At 45.2% G+C, this 27,698-nt stretch overlaps 5 protein-coding genes across 9 annotated transcripts; 2 read left to right on the top strand and 3 right to left on the bottom strand.

The window, feature by feature from the left end:
• The first annotated feature begins 248 nt into the window (after positions 1–248).
• atp6ap1b (ATPase H+ transporting accessory protein 1b) lies at positions 249–5,208 on the top strand. The gene is made up of 10 exons (XM_035646016.2): positions 249–439; positions 1,890–2,010; positions 2,397–2,471; positions 2,575–2,768; positions 2,874–2,911; positions 3,010–3,095; positions 3,191–3,417; positions 3,545–3,580; positions 3,846–4,083; positions 4,202–5,208. The coding sequence occupies exons 1-10, from the start codon at positions 252–254 to the stop codon at positions 4,412–4,414; spliced, it is 1,416 nt and encodes a 471-aa protein (XP_035501909.1). The 5' UTR covers positions 249–251; the 3' UTR covers positions 4,415–5,208.
• Positions 5,209–5,950: 742 nt separating this feature from the next.
• Positions 5,951–8,634, top strand: LOC118316542 (protein pitchfork-like). Of its 3 annotated transcripts, none has more exons than XM_035644447.2 (5): positions 5,953–6,248; positions 6,746–6,844; positions 7,496–7,629; positions 7,712–7,829; positions 8,504–8,615. In XM_035644447.2, exons 1-5 carry the CDS (start codon positions 6,105–6,107, stop codon positions 8,522–8,524), a joined length of 516 nt encoding a protein of 171 aa, XP_035500340.1. In that variant the 5' UTR covers positions 5,953–6,104; the 3' UTR covers positions 8,525–8,615. The 3 variants fall into 3 exon arrangements, with proteins under 3 accessions (XP_035500338.1, XP_035500340.1, XP_035500339.1); XM_035644446.2 differs by having other exon boundaries at positions 5,954–6,248; positions 8,500–8,634; XM_035644445.2 differs by lacking the exon at positions 8,504–8,615 and having other exon boundaries at positions 5,951–6,248; positions 7,712–8,239.
• A 66-nt stretch (positions 8,635–8,700) lies between these two features.
• Positions 8,701–11,488, bottom strand: taf8 (TAF8 RNA polymerase II, TATA box binding protein (TBP)-associated factor). The gene is made up of 8 exons (XM_035644443.2): positions 11,305–11,488; positions 10,468–10,651; positions 10,238–10,336; positions 10,086–10,148; positions 9,805–9,929; positions 9,572–9,719; positions 9,339–9,481; positions 8,701–9,178 (listed from the first exon to the last, which is right to left on the bottom strand). The coding sequence occupies exons 1-8, from the start codon at positions 11,350–11,352 to the stop codon at positions 9,038–9,040; spliced, it is 951 nt and encodes a 316-aa protein (XP_035500336.1). The 5' UTR covers positions 11,353–11,488; the 3' UTR covers positions 8,701–9,037.
• Positions 11,489–12,543: 1,055 nt separating this feature from the next.
• Positions 12,544–15,549, bottom strand: g0s2 (G0/G1 switch 2). 2 transcript variants are annotated; one of them, XM_035644448.2, is made up of 3 exons: positions 15,486–15,549; positions 13,357–13,437; positions 12,544–13,226 (listed from the first exon to the last, which is right to left on the bottom strand). In XM_035644448.2, the coding sequence occupies exon 3, from the start codon at positions 13,204–13,206 to the stop codon at positions 12,865–12,867; it is 342 nt and encodes a 113-aa protein (XP_035500341.1). In that variant the 5' UTR covers positions 13,207–13,226; positions 13,357–13,437; positions 15,486–15,549; the 3' UTR covers positions 12,544–12,864. The 2 variants fall into 2 exon arrangements, with proteins under 2 accessions (XP_035500341.1, XP_035500342.1); XM_035644449.2 differs by lacking the exon at positions 15,486–15,549 and having other exon boundaries at positions 13,357–13,496.
• Positions 15,550–16,647: 1,098 nt separating this feature from the next.
• On the bottom strand, positions 16,648–27,201 carry camk1gb (calcium/calmodulin-dependent protein kinase IGb). 2 transcript variants are annotated; one of them, XM_035644441.2, is made up of 14 exons: positions 26,892–27,019; positions 26,177–26,280; positions 24,913–25,024; positions 21,168–21,293; positions 20,964–21,038; positions 20,717–20,855; positions 20,214–20,337; positions 19,948–20,023; positions 19,656–19,768; positions 19,446–19,524; positions 18,983–19,070; positions 18,293–18,648; positions 18,107–18,209; positions 16,648–17,746 (listed from the first exon to the last, which is right to left on the bottom strand). In XM_035644441.2, exons 3-13 carry the CDS (start codon positions 24,996–24,998, stop codon positions 18,152–18,154), a joined length of 1,320 nt encoding a protein of 439 aa, XP_035500334.2. In that variant the 5' UTR covers positions 24,999–25,024; positions 26,177–26,280; positions 26,892–27,019; the 3' UTR covers positions 16,648–17,746; positions 18,107–18,151. The 2 variants fall into 2 exon arrangements, with proteins under 2 accessions (XP_035500334.2, XP_035500335.2); XM_035644442.2 differs by lacking the exon at positions 26,177–26,280 and having other exon boundaries at positions 26,892–27,201.
• Positions 27,202–27,698: the final 497 nt, after the last annotated feature.

The raw sequence follows: 27,698 nt of genomic DNA, 5'->3' as shown, positions 1-27,698 counted from the left end.
TGGTAAAAGAGTCGCCTGTAAAACTGTTAACAGGACACCCCAAGCTGTGAACATGGTCCTTTACTACTCTTTATATTGTATATTTTTAAGTCACGGGGTTTTCATCTTTGTCAAACTTTTCCAAAGCTCGGAAAACCCCCAGAAAAGACCCATTCCTCTCAGTGACGTCACCGCCGTGCTTGCGAGCTGGGAATGCGCGGTCACGTCGCGTCCACCGGAACGAGGGTGTGCTCGCTCGGTCACGAGCGCACATGACTGTCAGCTGGTGCGAGTCACGTGAACGTCGGGAGCCTTTTCTGCGGAAACGCCGAGCAAACATGGCCGCGTCGAGCTGCTCGAGTGGAGTGCGATTAACGGCGTTCATGATCCAGCTCGTCGCCCTGTTCGCCACCGGGAGCTCGACCGCTCAGGTGCCGCTTCTCCTGTGGTCCAGCGACAGGTGCGTGTTTTACATTTCACATGTTGTCCAAGTAAGAACTTGCCGTCGACACTGGCCGGATGCTAATGCTAACAGTGGCTAGCTGGAACCACCTCAAGCAGAACTGCAAAGCCTCAAGTCAACGACAGAAAGGAGACAGAAAGAAAAATCACATATGATAATTGTTGTGACACAGAAGCTTTACAGTTTGTCTGAGCTGCGTTGGCAGGAAGTGATTAATTTTTTTAAACATACATTGAAATAGAAGTTACTGTCCTCATTACATTTTCATTGATTTATTTGTTGTTATCATACAGAATTCAAACGTGTGCTTATCTTTGGGGAAATCCCCCTTTTAATATTTTAACCGACTGATATTTAATTGAACTATTTTTAAACTTTTTAATATTAGTATTTCAAACTAGGTTCAGAGGTGAAACTTGTGTCTACTCTCAAACACATGACATCACAATAGAGCTGCAACAGTAAATCGATTAGTAATCGACGACTTAATTAACCGGCAACTATTTTGATAATTGATAAATCGGTTCAAGTAGTTTTTTATGAAAAAATCAGTCGAAAATTCTCTGATTTCAGCTCCTTAAATGTGAATATTCTCTGGTTTCTTTGCTCATCCATGACAGTAAACTGAATATCTTTGGTGTGTGGACAAAACAAAACATCATCTTGGAGTGGTGGTAAAACACGATTCTGCATTTTTCATCATTATATCGACCAAACAACTAATCAATTAATCGAAAAAATAAGCGACAGATTAATCCATAATGAAAATAATCGTTAGTTGCGGCCCTAGATTATAATTACATAATTTATGATTACACATTGGTGGAGAAATTTAGTTTCCAAAGTTTTTGGAAGGAAACAACATGGCGCCAAATCAACGGGGCAAATTGTGGAAGTGAAGTGTCCTGCTGTAAGTGATAGTCCGGATCCGATGGAGGATGGAGACTTGGCACATCACAGGTTTCACTGTGTCGAAAGAAGAGAAACATCTGATATGGAACAACAGACTGCAACTCACACAGACTGGAGACATTTCTCTTTTACCTAACTGTTATTCTAACTGTGATTTCAATATGAGTATAAGGTGCATACTAGTACAAAGAAAGAAAAACTAGATGGATGGATACTATTCAGATGGTTTAGCAGATGGGTCATTTCACTATTTGTTTACTGTGTTTAAGTTTGAATAGAAACATGAAATCTAAAAAAAGAGTTTTGTTCTTTTCTCTCCTGCTGACACACGATTCTTTTTTTACATGTCTACTCTCCTGGCTCAAACGAAAATGATGAATGGTTGACGTCACGTCGGTTGAGTTCAGATTAATGCTCTTAGCGAGTGAGGGGCCTGATGCGAAACTGATGGGATGGTTGTACTTGTTTCAGAAATGCTTTTAAGGCGACTACACAAGATATCACATATGTGTCTCTTTGCTCCCTGCCCATTCAGCGTACGGCCACTGGCCTCACCCGCAGCCGGTCACATCACGTCCAACGACCAGCTGACGGCCTACCTCGCCGCTGCCTTCGGCTCTGGCCCCCACACTGTGCTGCTGTTTCTGCAGGACAAGGTGCGTCCCCTGGAATGTGAAGTCCGGCTCTGTAGTAGACGCACGGTTACAGTAAATATCATGGAGCTGAGGGTGAACAGTGTGGAGGGATGTTCAACAGATTTCCTCTGTTACAGAGCTTGTCCTTGGATATGTACGTTGTGTAAACTGGCGCAGTGATGAGTCATTTGTAGTCGCACCGTGTAAAGTCTTCTCATTGTGGTGTGACAGTGAGGTCTGGCATTACTTCCCATTTCACTGTTCCTCTTTAACTGCTCATATTTGTTTCTCTGGATGGTCCCGACTGATTAGTTGGACCCGTTTTTATGTTTTTACGTGAACACTGTTTTGTTTCCCATTTGGGAATTGTCATATTTTTATTGTCTTTTAATTTATTTATTATTCAGTTAAGCAAAGACGACTTCACAGTGTTCGGCGGAGTGTTTGGAAACAAACAGGACAGTGCCTTTCAGAACCTCGAGGTAGGTTTTTAATTTTAACAACATATATGTACATTAGTCCTCAATTTAGATGATTTTACTTTATTTTATGAGTCTTTCTCTCCACACACACACACTCTCCCAGGCTGCTCTTCAGTCTTCTTCGTCGTCGGTCACAATTCCTGCCCTGGAGTGGTCGGGCTCCTCCGCCATCTTGGCTCTGCTGCAGGAGAAACTGGGCGTCTCGCCTGTCCTCGTGGACGCCGACACTCTGTCACATCTGACCATCAACGCGTCCGCCAGCAATCTGTTGCTCATCAACCTTCCTTATTGTTCCGGGTGAGACTTCTGTTTTTCTTCAGTATGTCAGGGAATGAAATGACACATTTTCTATTTTAACTTAGACATGAAGAAAATCAACACTTTATTTTTATTTTGAAATAGCCTACACAAGTCTTGCAAGGAAGTCCTGCATGACAATGGTAAGTGTTACTTCGTATGGATTTTTATCGTGTCAAATTTCATGGAGCAATTTTTAACACATGCCGTGTGTAACTGAAGTGTATTTTGCTTTCAACAGATGCGATTATTGGGGAAGTTCTTGGTACCATGAACGACAAAAATGTACCATACACTGCGATATACACGGGACTCCAGCCGTCACGAGTAAGATATTCTCACTTAGCACGCATTAAACCTGGCTCACCACGTACCCGAATCCCATGAATACACAAAGTTTTTTGTTTTTTTATTCTCCGCAGGTAATTTCAGAGGCCCCTCTGTCGGACCGGTCCGTGGGCCGGACCTTGCTCCAGGCGGTTGTGCCCAACGTCAAGCCGCCCATCATGTTCAATGTGTCTGGGAACCCCTGCATAATGCTCTGGGCTCAGAATCTCAGCGTCAGCCTCTCGAGCACGGCGGAGTGGATCGACCTTGCTGAGCAGACGCCCTCCTTGACAGGATCCATGTGCAATGGCAGCAGCTCGCTGTAAGATTCCGTCTCTTTGTTATTCGCCACAGAATATCCAGCACACAAGCATTTTTTTTGTGATTTTCGGCAAGAGAATTCAGGTTTTCTGTTTGGACATTTTAAATCAATTCTTCTCTCTCTTTAGGCTTGTCCTCAGTTATCCATCCGGCTTCACGTTAAGGTAAGTCAATACATTTAAAAAGGATTAGAAATAATCCTGCACATAAAACCACAAACTGTCATTTTTAAAGTTTGATTTTGTACAGCTTTAACAAGCAAGACAAGTGTGAAAAAGTGACTTTTAGAGGTGTGTTTTTTCTGTATGTGCACTTTTGGGCAGGGAGGAAATACAATTTCAGAAGCTAGCTATGATCACCAATTGTACACAGTGATATGCTGCTGTGACTTCAGAACACTTGAGCATTATTTCCTGGTCTGGTCCCCAGTTTTGCCATGAGTCAGCGGTTCTACCCCGTGTCCGCGCGGAACTGGTTCACCCTGGACTCGGTGCAGCTGCAGTCCAGCGGTCAAAATGCGTCTTTCACCGGCGGCCGAGGCATCTACGCCCCTGCAGAGTATTCCTTCCACTGCCAGTCCGTCAGTAGCTTCCAACACGCCCTGCTCGTGCCGACCAACGCCAACCCAAACACCTCCCAGTGGAGGGTCAACTTTATCGACTTCCAGGTACAACTTACTATCTCTTCTAAATTCTAAACATTCCTTTAGCAATGCCTTTTAGATTTATAGTCACACATGGTTATTGTCTTTCTGGTTTTAACTGAATCGATACTTTGCTTTACAGATTCAAGGCTTCAGATTGGATAACAGAACAGATTTCTCCTACGCCAGTGACTGTGCAGGCTTCTTCACAGCGGGGATCTGGATGGGGCTGATCACCTCGCTGCTCATGCTCTTGATTTTCGTGTACGGTCTGCACATGATCATGCAGCTGAACACCATGGATCGATTCGATGACCCCAAAGGTCCATCGATTTCTGTGCCTCAGTCAGAGTGAAGCACTCATGCACACATGCGCACACACTCCTCAGCCACTCAGTGCCTTTCTAATAGATACTGGACCTTGGAGAGTCCGTCTGTGCCACTCAGCTTTTGTACGTGTGGGCCCTTTACTTCGAAGGTTATTTGTCAGGCACATTCCATTAAATCTCCCAACAATTGCAAGTGCCAAAATGGATGCACCTTTGTCTTCATACGAGCTGATGACGAGTGCATGTGCTAAGTTGTGTTTTTGTGCCCAACAGAGTGAATATTTCCACCCCCAAATAATTTTGCACTCTTAACTGGAGAGTGCCAACGCGAATGTCACTGCTGGAAGCTGTCGGACCTTTTCAGACCTCAATTCTTAACTTTTTCTTTCTTTCTTTTTTCCCACTCGACTGTAATTTAAAGACTTTAAAGAAGTAATGAAACAAGTGCCTGTGTATGAAAAATGATTGTTTGTGAAGTAGAAAAATGCCACCGTTTTGTAATGGCCTGGCAGAAGTTTGGTTATAATACTTCCTCTATGGTTCAGTTCTGTTTTCACTCATGGTTGAGTTTCCGTTTTCACTCGTGGTCAAATCAGAGGCACACCACTGCAATCCCATATTTTATTGACTGATGATTTATTTATATGAAAATACTTTATTTGCTCAGCCCGCCCTTAATGTTTACCCTTTGCGTCAGGTTCATCGGTAACTTTAACGACGGTGCCTCAGTTCTGCTTTTGTCAAACTTCTAGATGTGCGATTGCCAAGAAACACGCTGTACATTGTCTTTAATTGCAAATAAAAATATCTGTTAATTGTGTTTTTAGTTCGATAAGTTTAAATATTGCAGATTCTTGAAATGATTAATAAATGTGTTGATGAAATGTCAGAATCCCACTGAATGCCGCCATTTAAACTATAATTGTCCATTTTGTCTGTCAACACATCAATTCATCTTTTCAGCTTCGTGTAACGTAATGTTTCGATTGCATTCCTGTGGCCCAGGAGGTGGAGCGGGTTGTCCACTAACCATAGGGAAAGGTTGGTGATTCGAGCCCCGCCTCCTCCAGTCTGCTCAGTGCTCGGGTTAGACAGTGTCGTTTATAGTTATAGAAAAAGCCAAATATATAACCGCACCGTATGAATGGGTGAATGTGACTTGTACTGTAAAGTGCTTTGGGTTGGTTGATCAGACTAGGAAGCGCAATGTGGATGCAGTCTATTTTCCACATATATATATAGGTATGTATGTGCATATATTTGTGTATGTATACACATGGTTGTGTTGGTTGATAAGACTAGAAAGCGCTATAGATGCAGTTCATTTTACATATGTAAATGTATATAAACATACATACACATACACGTGTGTATATAAGTATGTACATACACATGGTTGTGTATATGTATATGTGTATGCATGTATATGTATTTATATGTTTGTATGCATATATATATATATATATATATATATATATATATATATATACTTGTGTGAAATTCAACAAGAAATTGCCTAAAGTTTTCATAATTCATGCGCCAACTCGGTCGCCACGGCAACAGTTCTAAACACTGTCACGCGTCGTGTCCGGTGGATTCGTTGCGACCTGTTCGCTGCTGCTGCTGCTGTCGGAACTCCGGTGTCTCGTCCCTCGCCCTCCTCGGATCACCGGCTGCGTGTGTGTGTGTGTGCGTGTGTGTTCTGGTTCTCTGAACATGTCGGCGGCTCCTCCAGCCTTCGGCAGCTGCCAGGAGAGGAGACTCTTCCCGCTCCATCACGCGCCGGACCGGCTGGGAGTCCTCCAAGCGTCGCGACGGGCGGCGCCGCACGTGGGCCCTGGCTGCTATGACAACCACGAGGTTTGACCCCTGATCTCTCCACCACCGGGCTCCCAAAAAATATTCTGATTGTGTCTTCGTTAACATCAAACTATAACTGACTGGTCGTTTTGCACCTTGGTGATGATTTGCACTCAGATCCTCGGGTGGGTCTTCACTAGATGTTCCAAAGTCGAGGCTCACATCTGAGGGAGACTGAGCTTTCTCCATCAGGGCCCCTGGACTTTGGAACAGCCTGCCAGTCTTTTGAGTCACTTTTAAAAACCCATTTTTATAGACTTGCTTTTATGAGATGTCGTCTTTTTATATTGTCTTTTTTTTTTTATTCAGATATGTGACCTGAAAACTCATTATTGTTGGAATGCTGATTTTAATTGTCTGTGATTTGTATGATTTTGTGAAAGCAAAGGTGCTATATATACAAAATTATTATTATTATTATTATTATTATTATTATTATTATTATTATTATTATTTGAGCCCATTAAACACTGATTATTTTTAATTTCTCCTCACAGTATGGCACCATGCTTCATGACTCACAGAGGACACCGGGGAGCAAGAAAGGATATGTTCTCTCTGCGAGGACCGCAGCACGATTTCCACCTTGCAGCCAGGTAACACATTTACAGACGTGCACACTGACTCCGTTAACCCCTGTGCTGAGGGTGCACATGTATCCATAATCTGAAACACTGATGTGATGTATGAAGTTTGATATTGAAGGTGCTTACACAAGTTTGAAAAAAAGAAAAGAACTGATGATGTATTTGGTGTTCTCTCAATTTGGGCTTAGTAGAAATGCTGCATTACATACTGGGCGTGGAGATTGTGAAAGGGAATTTATACATACAAAGTAATCACACAAAAATCTCTCTCTCTCGCTGTGTGTGGTTGTTTCGCATCTTTGTGTGATCATTTTAACTGATCTCGAGAATTATAAACGGCCCCTTCACACAGGTCAGGCGGCCTCTCAGGCGCGCATGTATGAAGTCATCCATCAGTAATCCAGCCCGTTACGTAATCCATCCAGGAGTGGGAGATATTGTCCGTGTCAGAAATTCCTGATCGCCGACTCTGACACAGAAAGTGGGAGACTCACATTTACAGTTTCTTCTTCTCGGCTTTTAGTGTTCACAGTTAAACAATGTGATATGAACTCGACATTAGTGTCATCCATTGAAAAATATACCATTAATATACATTTACGAGTCCCCCAAAGTTATGTCAGTGTAATTTAGAAAGAACTTCATCATCTCTATCACCAGACTGTGAACCCTTCGCCTCAGCAGTACCAGCAGGATCAGAGCCGGTCCAGAATCGCCCCTCCTGCAAAAAACCCTTTCAACTCAACCGCAGAAAGGTTCAAAACCCTGTCACGTACAGCGGAGGACAGTCCAGGGTGAGACACACACACAGACACAGACACAGACACAGAACTGGAGCTCAACCGAGCTCAGACGGGTGTTATTATTGTGATGCAGCCCCGGAACCTATGCCCAGGATGCGGTGACGAACAGGAAGGTGAGCTGGCCGATGTGCTTCGGGAGCCCGGACTGGTCCAGGCTGCCTCAGCCGGAAAAGAAGTCGCTCAGGGTGAAGGTGGGTGACGCGGGGCCACATCCTGAGAGTTCGACCAGATGCCCCCTTAACAGTTGTGACTCCCAAAAATGTAAAATGCACAGGAATTACTGCCTCGTGCTTGTATGCGTTTACCAACCTTCTCCTAAGTTGTGGCGTTTAATGACAGCTTCAACATTATTTCACGGCAAAGTTGACCTTTTGGATATAAAAATGCCATAATTTCACCTTCGTCTGCTGCAAGACATAATAGCGAATGGATTTAGAGATGCAAGTTAATCGATTTGTAATCGACTACTAAATTTACTAAGTCAACTATTTCGATAATCGATTTATCAGTTCAAGTAGTTTTCAAAATTCTATGATTTCAGCTTCTGAAAATGTTAATATTTTCTGGTTTCTTTGCTCCTCTATGACAGTAAACTAAATATGTGGACAAAACAAAATGTGATCTTGGAGTTTGGGAAACGCAATCGACATTTTATGGAACAAACAACTAATCGAGAAAATAATCAACAGATTAATCGATATGAAATGAAAATAACCGTTAGTTGGAGTCCTAAATGGATTTGTGACTTATGGCAAAAAAATGCTCAGTGGTCGGAAGTAGTCTAATGATCTCTTCCTTAAAGAAATACACGTAATTATTTATGGTGGGATAAATTTGTATGGTCTTTTTTTTGTCTTTCAGCTAGAGAGTGAAAAGACATTCCTGAAACAGAGGAGCAGAGCGGCCTACCTGAGTCTGTACTATTAACTCTAAATCTGATGGATGAAAACCCCGACACAAGAACGTGCCTGTTTTATTAGTTCCCTGAACTCTTGCTGTCAATACAACGGCGGCATAAACAAGTTCATAAAACAGATTCAGAGCCAACGTCAAGAAAAGATGTCAGTTTTCAAAAAAAAGAAAAGAAACTTAGTTTTCTTTATTCACAAAATGACTGGATTCCTGTGGGGGTTTTTTTATATCAGACTCTGATGTTGCTTTCAAGCTAATTTTAAACAAAGCGAGTGTCTCTTGAAATAAAAATGACATGTAAACACACAAAAAAAGTCAATAGCAGCCAGTCAGTCAGTCAGGGTGCCAAAAGTCCACAGCAGCCGCTGGTCTCGGCCGACACCCAGCAGGCCTCCTCTCTGTGGAGGGAACCAGCGACTGGACTGCTCAAAGCACCGACCGCTGCGGCAAATCTGAGTCTGTTTGTTTCGGGTCGGGGATCCCCGGCTCATTTCTTCCTCCTCACTTTGGGCTTCTTGACCGGCCGGAGGTACGGGTTGTCGATCACGTTGTCCTCGCTGGCCTTTGCGGCGGGAGCGACACCACCGGGAGGAAGCATGGAGTTCTCTTTGTCGGCTCCTGGGTCGTCCTGAACGAGGGAAACGGAAAATAAAATAAAAGTTGGTAATCATTTTGAAAATTTTAAAACTAAATAAACCCTATAGAGGAATTTCAGGGTACAAAGGAAACCCAGGATCTCTCTGAGAGCCTCAGAGACACGGGGGAAAGTTCCAGCCGTGAAAACTTACACTGATGTTGTTTCCCGTTGCGTTCTCACTGTCCGTCTGGTCGTCCTGCTCAGACGAGTCCGTCTCCTCCAGAGTTTGCAGCTCCAGCTCCGACGGCAAAAGGGCGCTGAGATACGGGATGGTGGTCGGCCGGGCTGCGATCACTGACGAGCACATTCCCAGGACTTTAGAACTCGACTCGAGTCAACACAATGCGCCTTTACACAGAAACGCACAAAATGACAATCACTCACGCGGGAAGGCAGTGACGTCGTCTTTGAAGAGGCTCTGGGTTTCTCCAGTCTTGGCCATGAAGCGTGTGAGCGCTCGCTCCACGTCTCGCCGCTGTGATGCGGCCTTCTCTCTCACCACTTGGTAGTCTGACACGGGCTCTCTGAACGTCTGCAGAGAGAGAGAGAAAAAAAACAAGTGTCAAGGAGAATCAACATCTCATATAATAGATTTGATTTTAGCTCCACAGACTCACTGGTGTTTTGATGTAGGTGTGAGGGTCGGGGAACTCTGGGAAGTGGCTCGGGATGTGAGACGGATGCGTGCGCTTCTGCCCGGCCGACAGCGCTCTGGGAGTCGCGGGTTGGTTCGTCACCGGAGCTGAAATCCACGAAAATCCACATTTGAAATCGATAAAGAAAATAGCTAGTTTGTCACGATGTTTATGAATTTAATTATTCAGCTGTGATGTTTAAGTCAATTTCATAATTCATAACATCAAATCCCCGACAGCGGAGGGTAAGTGCGCCTACTTACGGGCAGTTATAACCATCCTCTGCGACCTCTTTGCATACACAGGCAGCGTGTCCACGTTGAAACCTGCATTGACGCAAAACAGATTATATTATTGTCATTTATATTAGAGCATATGAGCAATGCATGACTCATCTGACTCCTCCTGGACTTACCCATTTCAACGAGCGTGACCACTGTATCCGGCAGGGTTGGAAGGCTTCTGGCCGTGTGTTCACAATAAGCTTTAGCGCAGCGACCGATTTCTGATATATCTGGAGGGGAACGGGGGACAAAACAATGTGTTTTAGAAGTTGCAGATATAACTAATGAGTCGTCGAATACGCAGCTCTAAGTTAGATGACCGATGACACATCCTCGGCACCACTTTGGGATTCACACTCACAGCTCTGCATCATCTCGGTGAGCGTCTCCACCGCCGCCTTCTCTGCGCTCTCGAAGCCGCACTCGGTCAGCAGGGCGCTGACGACAACCTGCAGCGTGCGACGTCTGGCCAGGTAGTAGTTCTCCGCAGGGCTGGTAGCTGCTTTACCACCACTTCCACCACCTCCACTCCCACTCCCGCCACGCTGAGCACATGAGAAAACACATCATGAGGGAAACTGGCTCATCGCAGCATGAAAGGATGACAAATATATAGAGCTGCAACAGTTAATACATTAGTGATCGATTGCTAAATGAATCGACAACTATTTTGATAATCGATTAATCGGTTCAAGTAGTTTTTATGGGAAAAAAAGGTCAAAATTCTCGGATTTCAGCTTCTTAAATATGAATATTATCTGGTTTCTTCGCTCCTTTGTGACAGTAAACTGAATATCTTTGGTGATGTGACGAGATCCACCCTTTTAAAGAGGATGCCTCGCTCGGTTTGGGTTCGTAGAAACTGAAGAAACTACTTCACTTGTGGTTTTGGACAGTGTTGTTACAGACAGAGTGGTGCCTCTTCTTCTTCTTCTCTCACAAACAATGTTTGACAGGTACAGACGACGGCGGCGTTGCACAGACCAACAACCCGACAGCAGCTACGTTTAATTATGTTGTCTATTAGCTTCAGATCTCCTTTTCCACAAATAAATATGGAATTTTTTGTTCGATTCAATAGCATTTATTTAAATGTATTAAATCATTTTCAGCTCAGGTGAGTCTGCCTGCTAGCTTAACACGGTCGAACCCCGCAGACACCTCCGCTCATGGCGGCGGGGTTATAAACCTCTCTTACCCCTCCTAAGTGCAGCGAACCTCCCGATGCCACCGCGGGATCCGCCATCCGTGTGTATCTGCACCCCGGCCTGGTTCAATGAATCGTTGTTGGGTTTTTTCCCTGGGTGACAGCAACTTATTTATTTTCGCTCCGACGAGCCGGTTAGCCGCCGTTTAGTAAACACGGCGCGAGTCGCGTGACGTCGTTTCCGCCCCACGGGCCGGATGTTTGAAATTGCAAGCAGCGTATTTACTTCCGCCCCCTAGTGTTTGCATGTGGAGTTACACCTCCTGATGTGTTAATCCACCTTTGTCACGAAGGAAAGAAAAAAAATAGATTGAATAGATTTTTTTTTTTTTAAATACTAAAGAAAAAATACATTTTTGGAGATGCTGGACCTAAAATACAGGAAACAGTGAGAGGAATTGCAAAAAAACGTATATCGAACAGATCTGTATGTGCTGACACCTTTGCTCCGATTAGTAACTTGCTCTGACAAACAGTGGTAACTTTTGCCAAAGGGCGTTGAGTCATCGGATGACTACGACCTGGATGAATCAGAAACGCCACAGTGGTAACTTCGTCATAAAATAGTCAAAAAGAAGATGACATTTTTTTGGTAATATGTAGTTTGACATTGGAGAACATTAGTATCATTTTAGCTGCTTCTCATTGGCTTTCACTTTTGATTTTTTTCCTCTTATTTGCATTCGATTCTTTATTTTTAACTTGTAAAGCACCTTGTAACTGTGATTTGAAAGGTGCAAACTGTATACAAATAAAGTTTATTATTATTTATTTTTTGTTATTGTTATGAAGGGCTTCTAAAAGTTAATGTTCATGTCAGCATAGCATCACCCCTCATGGTGTGGAATATGGGTTCACTTCCAAATTGCAATGGTGAGTTCCCCTAATCAATTACTTGATTGAAAAAATATATATATTACTGGTTTCTTGATAATCTATTCAAGTCGTTCATTGACACATTGCCTAATTCCAGTTTATTAATTTTAAGGATTTCTTTCCCACCCGTTCAGTTGTAAACTCTAACTTCAAGTAATTTGAAGATTTCCCGAAGGAAGTACTGTGGAAGACATATGTCCTATTTTTATGGGGAAATAATCAATGGATGGAAAAAATATATATATTATCAGATGAATCAATAAAGAAAATTAGAGTTATTTAAGGCCCTATATGCCCTGTATTCAATATTTTTCCTTTGTAAAAACTATAAAATCATGGACCTAAATCAGTTGCTAGCCGAAAAATCCGTTTATTCAAGTTCAAAATGAATTCAAATACACACACTCCATTTTTTGCCGACACATTCATCGCATCACATCTACAAGTGTCTGCTCCCCACCAGCCAAACTTCACTGTACCTCACAGTTTTCTGTGTATCGACACATCTTCATTTAATGTTTTTGCCAATCAAAAGGGGGAAATTGCATTGTTGACCAAATGTAAAACAGAACCGTTGGTACAAAAGGAACAATTTGTCATGGTGATTAAGTCACCACCATTGCCACTAAACATTGTAACTGCTGTGTCCATTTACATCAGGGGAAAAGAGTTTCTTTAAGAAGAGTACAAGCGGTTGACTGAACTTCTCTGCCCATCGGACACCAGATGTTTGGCCTTGATCACCACCGTCTCCAGCGCATCCACGACTTCAAGGCGTGTGACGTGTGACTTGGACACCTGCTGCTTTTCCTGCCTCTTCTCCCTGATGGGCTCCACTGGTGCGTCCCAAGCAGTCTGCTGCTCCACAAACGGCAGGAAAACCAATTCCACCAGTCCACTGACCACTCCGAGCATCGCCAGGGTGGACCCGAGCGTGTAGATCTTCACCATGCCCCACTTGGGCCTCTGGTTCAGCACCTCCTTAGCGAATGGGATGATCTCGCCGATGGTTTCCATATTTCCTCTACCAGATTTGTCTGTTGATGGAAAAGCAGAAATTGTACTCAGACATTCTGTTGGAGAGAATTAACCCATGACCACAGATTTACTTTGGATCAACTGTTAACAGTCTTGCTACTGTAGTGATGGTGATGGGCAGATACTCACTGTGCAGCACACCCCAAAGTCTGCCTTTTCATCAGTCGGGCCCGATCGTGCGTTCGCAGGCAGAGAGACAAGGAGGCATGTCTGTGCAATTTAAACACATTTGGAGTCAGGTCAACGCCCACAGTGGAGACAAAATGAATATTCATGAGGCCAGTGTCGCTGCAATTGCTATTTGGAAATCAGGGCTTTGGGGTAAAAGGGCATGGGTTCTCTTCTAGAGCGATAAGTGAGGCAGAGATTCTCTGTAGGTGAAACTGTGCATGTGGGTTATCACATGAGGTCTGTGCATGTGTGAGATCTATCTATGCTCCAACCATGTGGTGATTCTGAGTGTAGAATTAGGATCAATCAACCAATCAGAATTCTATAGCACTTTCACTACAAACAAAATGTGACATAAAGTGCTTCACACACACACACACACACGCACACATATATTCACTCTCAAGTACACACACAAAGCATATATATATAAAGAGGATAAAATAATGAAATCCTAAAACAGGATATAAATGTGTAAATAAGTGAGTTTTAAAAAGTGTATTAAAAGAAAAACAAATAATGTTATAACACATATATTATATTTATAATGGTATAATGTTATAATCAAAAATATTTTTAATTGAAAGCCAGCTAGAAAGCTTTATAAATCATCACTCTGCCCTCAAGTCTTCAAGAAGGCTGTTCTATGAATATGAATAAATAATTCAAACATCCAAATATTGAATTGTTGCTGAACATTGAACACGGACATGAGTGTATATAACTGTACACATTGACCTTCATCAGGAGATGTACGTATGTATGGTTAAAAATGGAAAATCCCTTACTGATTACTGAGGGATAAGGTTCATCGGAAGATATGGTTCAATAGAATCCCTCTAGTGTTTGTGTGTGTGTTTTCACATGAAGACCTCTGCCCTTTGACCCCATTCCCCGGCTGCAGCAGGGAGGGAGTGAAGTCTGGCGATTGAGTTACCCAATGTGTCTGATCTTTGTCACAGAGAGACGAGAAAAGACAACTGGCCATCGTCACAAGACGTCTGCATATTCAACATGTGCTCGCTGAATGCTCTCTCAACGCTCAGCACGATAAAAAAACAAGAACTATGGAATGGATTTGTCATGGTCTCCAGAGGATTCAACCGACAGGTTGTAGTGATATCCTGACCTTTTTCTCTAGCGCCACCAGCAGGACAGCCACTAAATAACGTGCCACAAAATACTGTGATGAACTTAAACCCTTCATACTTCGAAATTTTGTCTCGTGGGGCCACAATGCGGTTGACCCATTGCTCTTACATAGAAATATCTCGACAAATGGATTGCCGGGAAATTTCGTTAAAAAAAATCGTGGTCCCTTCGAGACGAATTGTAATAACTCTGACGAGCTCCTTACTTTTCCATTGAGAAAAATCGAGTCGTCGGTTTGTGACCAAATCAACACGCTAAGCTGACAAGGTGAAAAATCAACACGCTAAGCTGACAAGGTGAAATATCAGCATGCTAGCATGATCGTTCCCAGCATGTTTATGCAGATGTCAGGATTTAGCTTAGCGTCACAGAGCTGCTAGCATGGCGGTTCAAACATTAGCATGCTAGCACGATCGTTCCCAACATGTTTATAAGGGTGTCAGGATTTAGCTTAGCGTCACAGAGCTGCTAGCATGGCGGTTCAAACATTAGCATGCTAGCACGATCGTTCCCAACATGTTTATAAGGGTGTCAGGATTTATCTTAGCGTCACAGAGCTGCTAGCATGGCGGTAGAAACATAAGCACGCTAGCACGATCGTTCTCAGCATGTTTATGCAGATGTCTAAATGTAGCTTAGCGTCACAGAGTTGCTAGCATGGCGGTAGATCTTTTCAGCGGGAGACCAGCGTTTAGCCAAAAATGTCTTGAAGTGAGTGGACGGTCAAAAAGGTAAAAAGAAAATGTACATGACTTTTATGCGCATAAGCATCATGCACACAATGTTCCTAAATTCAAAATGTGCAAAAACAAAAACAAAAAATGTTGCGACAAGCACAAACACAGAAAAGAAAACGTTAAAAAAAAAATACTCTCAAATTCAACATTTGAACTTTTCCTCTGCAGCCCTGATATGTGGCAAAATTCAAGGACAACCTTTCCCCAAAACGTCGCTGCTAGTATCACAACAATCGTGCCGTCATCAATGATCCCGCCGCTCCGCTGGGAAAAGAGGTCGAGACTGTTTGGTTTGGAGACCTTTGCCCCAGATTTCTGGGTTCTTGGGTTTGAATGGGCGGTCTGTCTGCAGGCCGGCCTTCATCAAGTGAACCGTGTTGTGTTAGTATAGGGAGGGTGAGGAGGAGAGTTTGCGATGTGAAAACCCTTTCGACAGGAGCTCAGGGGAGACGAGAGGAGAAAGATACACAGGTTTTTTTTAAATGTAATGCTCTGAAAAACAAGTGTAAAAATCAAAAAGGGATACCGGTCAATCATTTTCTGTGATTTCTGTCATTTAAAAGCAGATTGTGTGTTGAATTTGTTTCATTTCTTTGTGTTCTTTCCAGATTACCAAAGGCTGGATATCCAAGGTCGACAGTAAAATACAGGACAGGTAATGAACCGAACACATATTGCTAATATCACATGAATTCATTTTCAGAACCAGGTTCTGATCCTGATTCCATTCAAATGAAAAGTTGAAAGTCTCAGTTTAAACTTGTTGTTTTTGCGAGGAACATGTTGTACCTGCTGCTCTAAATACACATGCTCTTGGTAATCCATGGCCGCGCTTAAGGAGCTGATGTGTTACCTAATCTACTGAAGAAGAACAGCCCGGTAATTGGTTTAGAGGTTAGTTTAATTAGGGACATACCTGCTCGTGGGTTCGTTTTCTGTCCTGTCATTTATTTGTGTCGCAATTTCTCAGTCGATTTTTTTAAGACACAACATTCGAAAAATCAAATGTAAAAGAAAACAAAAGAAAACTTGGAGGAAAAAATAGAAAAAGACAAATAAACTATAACTCAACATTCACTTTTCATTACAATATGATGTGAATATCTACTGTACAATCTCCAGGAACTGATATTGAAGTCTTCACAGCTATTTGCAGGGAATAGTCTTATTCTTATTCATTTTTAATCATGATTTTTCATAGCTTCAAAAATACTTCCTCGTATATAAAGGACAGCTTGATGAGTACAATAAAAACTAAATTACTATTCACAATCCTTCTGTGTTTCAATAATTCCTTTTTTAACTGCCGTTTACTTTCCACGAAAAGTGCAAGACAGTCAAGACAAATACAAGTTCTGGATAAGCGGCAGGAAAACCATTTATTCATGAGCATACAGGAATCGATAACCATTAAACGCATCAATACAAAGCCACGTACAGTACAGCGGTAAAGACAAAAAGCAGACTGTCCAAAGTGAACCACTTACAGTAAGTAGAAGAAACAGCAATTTTACACTGAACATAAATCGCCTTTTAAATTCTAGCAGGTTGATGTGAGAGCTGCGTGTTGGCAAGTTAGGGATTATACTTGTGGCATTGACACTGTTAACAATTTGTCAGTTTTCTATTTTTTATACTCATTTTTTTTTAAAGAAAAGAAACGGATACTTTAGAAAAATAAAACAGAACACAACTTTACAATAATAAAATATCACCAGTATGGCTTTATTTGGAGAAGTAAGCATGCTGTTTTTTTTAATATATATATTATTATAAACATTCTACAGAGCTTACAAGAGCAGGTTGGCTGTCGGGGATGATGCTTTTGCGCATGATCAGAGTACAGTGCAATAATTTGACTTATTGCATTGTTAATATTCTGTTTGATGACACGTTACCACAAATTCTACAAACCTGGGCACTCGAGTGCCGCTGAGGGGGAAATAAACGGAGCCTGATCAAAAGTCAGGATTTGTGAAATAAGCCTTTGTGACATCGGAGGTCGGACAACCGCTTCATCATGGGGGGACGGACATCCAGCGGCGGGGTGAGCCAATCCTCCGAACACTGCTCAACTGGAGCCTACCCTGTGCGTCTGAATCAAAGTGAATCTTGTGCAATCTGAAAGTGTAAGTGTGCGTGTGTGCATGTGTGTGTGTGTGTGTGTGTGTGTGTGTGTGTGTGTGTGTGTGTGTGTGTGTGTGTGTGTGTGTGTGTGTGTGTGTGTGTGTGTGTGTGTGTGTGTGTGTGTGTGTGTGGGATCGTTCGTTGGTGCATTGGTAGTCGGGAAGCTTTCACAGGCACACTTTCCATAATAAAAATGTCCCACAGACTTCTGTGGACCTCGCAGACCTACTCAGGTCTGGTCAGAGGATCCACCACTTCTCCCTCTCGGTGCCGGGGGGGGGGAGCTGCCGACACAAAACAGCTGCATGCCGAGTCAGAACAGCAACACTGACCTGCAGGGGGCACAACACACACACACACACACACACACACACACATACACACACACACACACACACAGGGTGAGACACATTGGTCTGTAACTGAAGCTGATTCGTCCATACGTTACAGGCTGTTGCTACTTGTATTCCCAGACGAAAATACAGTAGACGACACAAAAACAAGGGAGTGTTGAGTTATTCTAGAGCTGTGAATTATGTTAGGTCAACAAAACTCACATTTTGACATGTAGCAGTAGAAAAAGCACAGATCGGGGGCTTGTACACTTGTTTTTTTTTTAAATCGTAAGTCATAATCACTCGAACTACTGTATAATTATTATAAGTCTGCTTAAATGCTTTACTTGAACCTACCAAGAAATAAAGGCTTTTTTTCCCCGTGTAAACTTCACGCAGCCTTCACATGACCGAGCACACTCCGGTCTGCACAGTCTTTCCAGTGCGGTTCTTACAGTACCTGAAAGGAAAACAGAATCGGTCAGCAGCGAGTCCTGCTTTCGTCAGAAAGGTTCAGAACATCGGGCGAAGCTTGACACGAACCCGTTAAGGTTGGCGGGCTCCGAGTGGTAGACGTGTTTGCCCTGCTCCGCTATGGTGGGCGCGTGATGCGCGCCGGCGCCCTGGCTCTGGGTCGCCTTCAGCGCGTGGTAGTGGCTCTTGGGTTCGTTGTGGCCCTGGGGCAGGGGCATGAGGTTCGCCCCCTGCATTTTCCCGCCCACCCCCGGGGTCCGGCCGGGGTCCGGCCTGTCCGGGTCGAGGGACTGGCCGTTTTTCATCGGCGAGGACAAGTCGGTGACCTTGATGTCCGGGATGCTGGTCTGTCTCATCGCCAGCTCGGAGTGGGCCTGCTGCAGCTTCTTCATGTGGTTGATGGCCACGGCAGCGTTGATCGCTTGCTGTAAAGAGAACATGGATATGAAGATGGGAAAAAAAGATCCACGTGAGCCACGTTGCTTCTCTCTGACTGATGTTTTGTAGATTCTCTCTACAGTTTGTCCAGACAATAGATTCATGTTAGTTACTGCTGAAGATTGAAGTGTACTTCAATTTTGCCCTGACAGCAGCAGCCCCTACATCTACGCTGAGTGGCCTTGATTACAAAAACAATATCCTATTAAACTCCTCCTTAATCAGGAAGGATTTACGTAAGGCTCCTGATTAATCTACTATAAACTGCAGGTCCTAAAAGAGCTTAGCACATCATGGCCAAAGAAATCAATGACGGCTGACCTTCCACTTGGACTTGGCGAAGTTCTTTTGGATCTGAACGCTGACGGAATAGTAGATGTCGTGGCTGCGGGCCGTCTTTCCGATGATCCTGAGGAGAGATAAATTTTAAAAAAAGAAAAGAGGATGATCGAGCAGAATGCTTGAATTTATTTATCCCATGTTTTCTGAATCCATTTGACCAGACGCACAGGAACTCCTCCTGTACCCGCCACCGTGAGTCTGAGGTCTCACTTACATTATAATACATCTAAGGATTATTCATGGTGTATTGGGGAAAGCTACATTCTGAATCGTTATCCGTGATTTTAAGGTGCTACGTGGACACTTTTACTGTGAAAATAGGTCGAGCCCGACATAACTGCTCGAGAATGGAAACTGCACCGCAGGGAATCATGTACTCGTACCATAGAACTAGTTGAAAGCTGTAAAACGAGACTATGACTGGGCGTTGAGTGACACTCACCAGGGATGTCTGAGCGCTTGGTCGGTGGTGAAGCGCATGTTGGGATCCTTCTGCATCATGTTACGGGTGAAATCTTTGGCTGCAGACAGACGGACAGAGGGGGATGATGCAGCGGAGGGCTAAGGGAGTTTGTGTGTGTGTGTGTGTGTGTGTGTGTGTGTGTGTGTGTGTGTGCGGGAGGAAGTCTCGGCTAATATTCAGCGTCTTTACCTGATTCGGATATGTCATCCCAGAAGGGCGAGTCGAACTCGTACTGAGCCTTCATGATCTTGGAGAAGAGCCGCGTCTCGCTCTCTTCATAGAACGGGGGGTATCCACAGAGTCTGGGGGGGGGGGGGGGGGGACGACACGATGAGCATTCGTTCAGGTTGGGAAAAAGAAATTCAAAAGGAACATTGCACAACGAGGTGCAAGTCCACGTGTGCAGGCAAAGAAACAGCGTGGTTTTGTGGCTCAATCACAGCTTCATTATTCTGTAAACACAAATGTGGCTCATACTTACAAGATGTAGGTGATGACTCCAATAGACCAGCAGTCCACTGCCTTGCTGTACGGCTTCTGTGCCAAGACTTCAGGAGCTGAACGTGACAACAAAACATGTCAAAGTGAGAACTCTCACTAGGCCTGGAGGCAGAGAAAGACGGGTATGAATATTACATATTGTCTGCACTGTCTTTGAGTGACCCAGTGTGAACATCCCCCGCCCGCCCGCCCGCCCGCCCGCTCGGTGAATGTCCCGTACATCATTCATCAGACGCACGTCCTTACCCACATATCCTGGAGTGCCACAGGCGGTCGACATGACGCCGTTGTCGACCATCTTCGAGAGGCCGAAGTCACTGATCATGACCTTGGAGTTTTCGTCGTGGCTGTAGTACAGGATGTTCTCCGGCTGCACAGGGACACACGGACGGACAGGAGAGCTGTTCACACACTCATTCGCCTTCGACGGGGAACTTCTCAAAGTCTTACTTCCCCTGCGGTGCTGGAACTCAATTATTTAATATCTTGAATATTTCCCTTTAGTATCAGTGCTGTCGATGTCATTAAAAGTAAAAAAGTTTGGGCTTGTTAACATTGACCTTACAGGAAGACTTCCACATTTCGGAAAAAATATGAATCTTTCTAAATTTGAAACCACAGCCACCAGATTGTTAAAGCTTAGCTTAGCATAAAGACTGCAACCAGGTGGAGGCCGCTAGCCTGGCTCTGCCCAAAAGGTTTGCCCATATTATTTGTATGTATTTTCACGATGTTTGTCGAGTTCGCACCTTGAGGTCGCGATGCACGACGCCGTTTTGGTGCAGATAGCTGACGGCCTGCAGCACCTGCTTGATCACGCTGCTGGCGTCCTTCTCCGAGTACACGCCGCGGTCCAGAATACGGTCAAAGAGCTCACCGCCCGAAACACTGGCAGGAGGAAAATCACAACCGTTTAACTTTCTAATCTCAAATGCCGTTTAAAATTTCGCTTAATGTGTTCGTGGAAGTGACAAGGCGGTAGCCGGGGAAACTCACAGCTCCATGATAAGGTAGTAGTGGGTCCGGCTTTCATAGAAATCCTCCATCCTCACAACGTTGTCGTGTTGGATTCTGTTTGAGAAAGCAACAGGATGCTGCGTCAGAACCACGGCCCAAAGAAAAAGCAGATCAATGGGATTTCCCTCCCCCCACATTGAGGGAGTATGAAATGAGGGTGGAAGGCTCATGGATGGGAATCACCTTCTCAACACGGTGATCTCGTTCTCCAGATTGAGGTCGTTCTTCTGTTTCTTCTTCACACACTTCATGGCGAACAGCTTTCCCGTCTTCTTCTCCTTCACCATGTAAACCTCGGAGAACGCCCCTCTGCACACAAACACACACATTGATGAACGAGTTATTGGCGACGGCTTTTAAAACGGCGTCTGTGAAACCTGTAGCCTGTGCGTGGAAGTCATGATGGTGTTATTTCTGCTCTCCTTCGAGAGTATCAGAGTTGGCGTGAACACACGGAGTGGAAATAGCAAATATCAAGGGGCTCAATGAAGATGTTCTGAACATCTCTGTGGTTTAACCATTCACATGTCAGTGGCTTAAAGCGGCCTGTGCTGCCTCCGTGTCCATGCTATCTTCAGCGTCGTCTGGGAATAGTTGTCCTAGCGGGCGGATTAGGCGCCTTATCCCTGACGCAATGGAAACAGTGTTGTAGGCTGAGGGTGCATAGGTCAGAAACTGAGCATGTGCAGTGGGGATCCTCCTTGGGAACAACAAGCTCTTACAGCAGAGCACAGGACAGGACAGGACGGGACAGGACGGGACAGGACGGGACAGGACGGGACAGGACTGGACGGGACAGGACGGGACAGGACGGGACTGGACAGGACGGGACAGGACTGGACAGGACAGGACAGGACAGGACAGGACTGGACAGGACAGGACAGGACGGGACAGGACAGGACTGGACTGGACGGGACAGGACAGGACGGGACGGGACAGGCCAGGACTGGACAGAGCGGAACTGGACAGGACTGGACAGGGCGGGACAGGACAGGACGGGACGGGAGAGGACAGGACGGGACAGGCCAGGACTGGACAGAGCGGAACTGGACAGGACTGGACAGGGCGGGACAGGACAGGACGGGACGGGAGAGGACAGGACGGGACAGGACGGGACTGGACAGAGCGGGACTGGACAGGACTGGACAGGACGGGACGGGACGGGAGAGGACAGGACTGGACAGGGCGGGACAGGACAGGACGGGACGGGAGAGGACAGGACGGGACAGGACGGGACTGGACAGAGCGGGACTGGACAGGACTGGACAGGGCGGGACAGGACAGGACAGGACGGGACGGGAGAGGACAGGACGGGACAGGTGTCGAGGCCTTCTGAGCGCACCACAACCCCGCCCTCTGTCTGCGAGGGGACGACACTGACTCTGCACGATGGAGGAATGCACACTAATGAAGATCGGCCCTTTAATCTAGAATGTGAACTACTTTTATTTCCCCCTCTCCCCCCCCTTTGCGTATTTGATTGTGTCACATTTGGAAGGCGTTGTTGCAGTCTGGGTCACACACGCACACACACACTCATTATGCATGAGGCAAGACTTGGAACGAGTTGCCCACACGGCATCATCACTGTCTCACAACCCGTCGCTCGACGGATTTGTCCTTGGTTGACGAAGCCAGTTTTCCTCCCAGGATCTCGTGACGCCAACGTGGAGTCTCAAGGGAAATTATCAGTCAAGCCAGACAAGGAGTGCCACACATCTCAAAGACAAATAAAAAAAAAAATACATATATAACAAAAGAAGACAAAGGGCAACAAGAAATCACTGATCGTGTACATTTGTAATCTTAAAATAAAAAAAATGTTGACTAATGGGAAATTTTGCTCCTTATTTCATAAGACGTTCTTGGGGGTTAACTTGGACCCTGTTGCTAGGAAACCATTAGGATGTTGTTTTCACTCGATGAGGCCCAATGGGAAAGGGCTGTATATCCGGTGTTCTACGCAATCTCCCGTTCCCCCTGGATCCTATTACTTCTATTTGCGAGGGAAGACAGGAAGACAAAAAACCCCCCCAAAAAAACAGGCAGAGCAGCTCAGCGAGTCCTCCCTGTTCACACCCTCAACAGAAAGGACTGCAAAAATCCTTTTGTGTCTCACTTTTTGGCTGCTTGTGTTCAATTCTATCCCCAGGCCTTGAATCTCATTCTTCTGATGAAATGCATTATTCGTCTTGTTTTTCAAATTGTTTGGGTGGAAAATTAGAGATAATCGCAGCAGATTAACTTGGCGACTCGCATTAGATTGTACTGTACTCAATGGAAAAGTGGGCTAAGACACGCTGTGATAGACTTTCATCTAAAAAATGTTTTACCATTAGGTACCAGGACTGGATGATGCCGCACAGCTTGAGAGCCCGTACAGTCTGCGAGCACAAGTACCTTGGCTTTGTGCTCGACCACAGGCTGAGATGGGATCTGGACGGATTTGGTGCTTTTACTCGACAGTGCTTTTGACGTTTCTGTGTCCGCTGCTGGTTCTTGGTAACGCTGCCGAAGCCCGGAACGACAACCGTGTGATGACCGTGTGTGACGAGAGGCAAACCCCCTCTCGCCTCCTCGTTCTGAAATGAAGACGTTGTTGCCAGATTCGAAAAATGTCCCTTGTCCCACAAGCGGTTACAAAAGAAATCCGCCCTTTCCGGCTCTCCGTCATTCCGGAGCTTCTTCAAGGTGAAAATGGAAACGTGAGTGTTCGCTGCAGTGTCAGTTAATGTCTTTATTCTGTTGGTGTGAGTGGAAAAAAGGAGCCTGCGATACTTTATCTGACCCCGCATCCGCCTCGCCGTCCTGCCCACCGCAGCTCACAGCTGACGCGTTTGGCTACAAGGACCCGTCCGCAGCCTCCTCCTCCTCCTCCTCCTCCTCCGCAGCCCTCAGCTCGGGGAGACCCGCCTGTTTCCCCCAACAACGCGCCGATGTCACCGCGGCTCGCTCGCTCCCTCGCTCCCTCGCTCGCACCTTTATTTACTGCTGGCCTCTGATCCGTTGTTCTCCCCACCGCCCGCTGAACGCCGGACAGTGTGCGAGAGGATCCGCTGCCTGTCAATGCTGACCTCGCAGAAGTGAGGCCAGCACACAGGACTGTGAATCGTGTGTGTGTGTGTGTGTGTGTGTGTGTGTGTGTGTGTGTGTGTGTGTGTGTGTGCAGTGACTTGTTGCAAAACATTGACTGTAGCTGCAGGTGAACTTCAAAAGTGCCGACCCGCTGGTATTACATTAGTTTCCTTGCTTCAAGGGCTGCAACTAACAATTATTCCTCATCTTTGATGAATCGATCAGTTACTTTCTCGATTCGCCGATTCGTGAATTTGTCTATTGGACAACACGCGAGGCAGCAAATCCTTACAACCGAGAGGCTGCAACCTTTTCTTTCCGTTCAAAATTCATGACCCACATAAAAAAAATAAATGTCGATCAACTGATAAATGGATTTTGTTTAAAAAAACAAAAAATCCTGCTCGCTTTCTAATCTGACTTTCGTGGTTTTTGTGTCACAATTTAAAGAGAAACAAAATACTTTTAAGTGTGATTTTCTTTGTGTGTGTGAATGAACCGCCAGGCGCTGGTCAGCGCAGTCGGACTGACCCCGCAGCAGCCAGGGGATCTCGTCGTCTGCGCTCCCAGTTAAGCAGGATTCCTTGTGTCAATCCACTCAAACCAATAATCTGTCCTCGGACTCAAACAAGCGCACGGAGAGTCCGCAATCTAGGCCGCATCCGTTTGTCTGCCGCAGCCCCCCCCCTCCCCAATATTACGCGTATGGGCCAAACATCCCCCTTACCCAAAGGGTTTGAAAGAATATCAGGAGGATGTTCTGTGCAGTGTTTGTAAAACTACAGTCGGCTCAGTGAACGTTGAGATTTCCCAATCGACACATCCACAAAAAGACTGAGTGAACTGTACTTACGACCCCAACTCCTCCATGAAGTCAAACACCTCCTGGATGTTGTCGGTGTTCTTCTTCCACACGCAGTCGCCCTCCTGGCGGCCCATGGCTGCAGACGCTGCGACGGGGATTTCTGTGGAGACGCACGGGGAGAGGGACAGAGGCGTGAGGCCACAGATGTCGCACAAGCTCCACAACAACAGTGTCCCGTTTCCCTTCGCAGTCCCGGAGCGGCAATAACACTGCCTTAATGTCCAGACTCCCTCATCATCATGAACAGAAAGACCTCCGGGATTACTGAGGAGTCATGGGGAGGCACAGGTGTGAAGGGGGTTGGTTGGTTGGTGCGTCTGCTCAGACTGTCTGCAGGCGAGTCTTTGTCTGGTCGGACAAAAAGGGCCGAAGGGGCACTAATCTCTGCGCTGACCGCAGGAAGCGATCGCTCCCCCGCTGTGGGACGAATGAAGGACTGTCTCATTTTATCATACAAGCGTCATCTGTGTGATCCTGCCGTGTGTAGGAGTGGGACTGAGCGATAGTCTGGAGGAACAAGGACGAAAATGAATGTGAGAAGATAAGAAGTCTACTTTCTTTCGCTCCAAAACCACCAAAGCTGCCGATGCCGAGTGGGAATAACACCACGATGTTCGGTTCCGGTGGCCGAGCCCCAAGACAACCAGTTGCTTAGATGACGCGCGTGCGAGTGTGAGTTAGAGAACATTCCCTATCTAACGAAACTGAAGGTAAAGGATTAGGGATTAGGACGAGCACTTTAAACGAACAGGTTACCCGGTTTGGTTCCCTGTGCCTCTTTTCTCTTATGTAACGGATTAACTTCATCCGGGGACCTGACCTGGTCACGGGGCCGAACTGCTGGACCAAAGAAAAAGCCTCACACAAACAAGTATACGAATCCCTGAACTAGCAGCAAACAACAACAAAAAAATATCTCCAGGAACTTGTCGAACATACAACTGCGATTTTGAAAAACGGGAAAATATAAAAACACAAGCAACTGTACAATAAAGATGAGAAAAATAAAGTTATTCAAAAATATATATAAGTAAACACAAATGAGTCAAGGTAAGGATGGGGTGCAGGGAGCATGTGGTATTGATGGCACGATGAATCATATGGATATTATACAGTGTATTTCAGTGGTCTGATAAGTATGACCTGATAATATGAAATATAAATATTGCACATGATGATATCGCACAGTGGAGTCTTGTCCATGACTGATCTTTATGTATTAGATGGGATCTGATGTCTCTCTCTGTCTTACACAACAGCAGCGCGGCTCTTTTATTCCCCCTGATGTTTCTCTCTCTGTGCTTCCACTGCACTGATCCTTCTTCTTCGCTGTGCTGCTGGTATCGAGCAGGGGATCTGTGGTGCACCGGAGAGCAGACTGTGAATTATAACCTCCCCTCTCACAGACAGAGAAACACACACACAAGGATGCTGCAGGAATCCAACGGCACAAACGGGGATCCTGCAGCAGTGATCCCAATTTCAAAAATTCCCTTTTTAGAAGAATGAATTAACAAGAAGCACATTGTGTAACAGTGTCCTCTCCCCCACATCTTCACCTGTAGAGCCATACGCAAAACCCCCCCAAAAAACCCAAACACTTGCAGGTGCCTTTTCTCTCCTATACTCTCATCATCATCATCATCATCTTAATGCCTCAGGACCAAGTTGTCTGCGGCATCAGCTCACTCTGACTGCGGCAAAAATGTAAAAGAAAAAAAAAGAAGGAGGAGAACGGTCAAGACCCTTGAAGCAGGCATCTGTGTCACATCAGAACAAACCTCGTTTACGCGCAGAATACAAATGAAGCGGCCATGGCGCTGTGCGCCGAGGAACAGAGGAAATGCTGCAGCTCTGTAAAATCAATGGTTTTCAGAGGGTTGTTTGTTTTTTTTCCAAATGCAAGTATATAAGTTCCCCTGATGATGATGATGATGATGATGAAGAAGAGGTGTGGAGAGACTCACCTGGAGACTGTGCGCTGCTGCTGCTGCTGCTGCTGCTGCAGGAGCTCTGCTCGTCCGACTCTCCTGCCCAAAGCTCGCCGAGGTCTGGACAGTTCACTGCGTCTGGCACGTCACAAATACCTGTCGCCAGGTCGGAGATTACATCCATGGGGAGGGAGAGGGAGAGAGAGAGAGAGGAGGAGGAGGAGGAGGAGGAGGGGCGGGGCGGACACTCCCACAGGTGCGCATCGGGACTTCAGGCTGCGGGAGAACTGCGCGTCTTAATTGCGCAGAGAAGGAGCGCAGCAGCTTTCTCCCCCACAACATCCACGACTCATGCAAGACAGCTCGTGTCCCATACTGACATAGCATATCGTGACATAACGTCATCAGTGCATATAGTGATGGCCCCGGGCGCAAAGGGGATTTAGGCTGTAGCGAATGGATTAATAAAGACAGCAACTGTAAAATATGTTCACTCCTCTGGAAGTTTAGGTTTTTTTCTTTTCCATCTAAAGTAGACAGAGCGTGTTCAATGCCAAAGTAAAGATAGATCCCTCCAAAATACTTCAATTAATCGTTAATATAAAATATAGAATACTCGTTTGTATATTTAACTAACCTCTCTGTATTTAGTAGATGTGCTATGGAATTACAGCCTTAACATGAAATTTGTTTTTTGTTTTTAATGGGGGTAAATACTTTTATCGACACTGGATTAATAGAACACTACTGATTTATAGACCGGTTATTAGTTTCTGTATTAATTAAGGTGGTGAAATCAGATCAAATCTGCAACGGTCACCGAATAAATCCTTATTTTTATAC

This window comes from Scophthalmus maximus, chromosome 3 (assembly GCF_022379125.1).
Source record: "Scophthalmus maximus strain ysfricsl-2021 chromosome 3, ASM2237912v1, whole genome shotgun sequence".
NCBI lineage: Eukaryota > Metazoa > Chordata > Actinopteri > Pleuronectiformes > Scophthalmidae > Scophthalmus > Scophthalmus maximus.
Note: the sequence above shows the minus strand (reverse complement) of the source record. Positions and strands in the feature narration are given on the sequence as shown.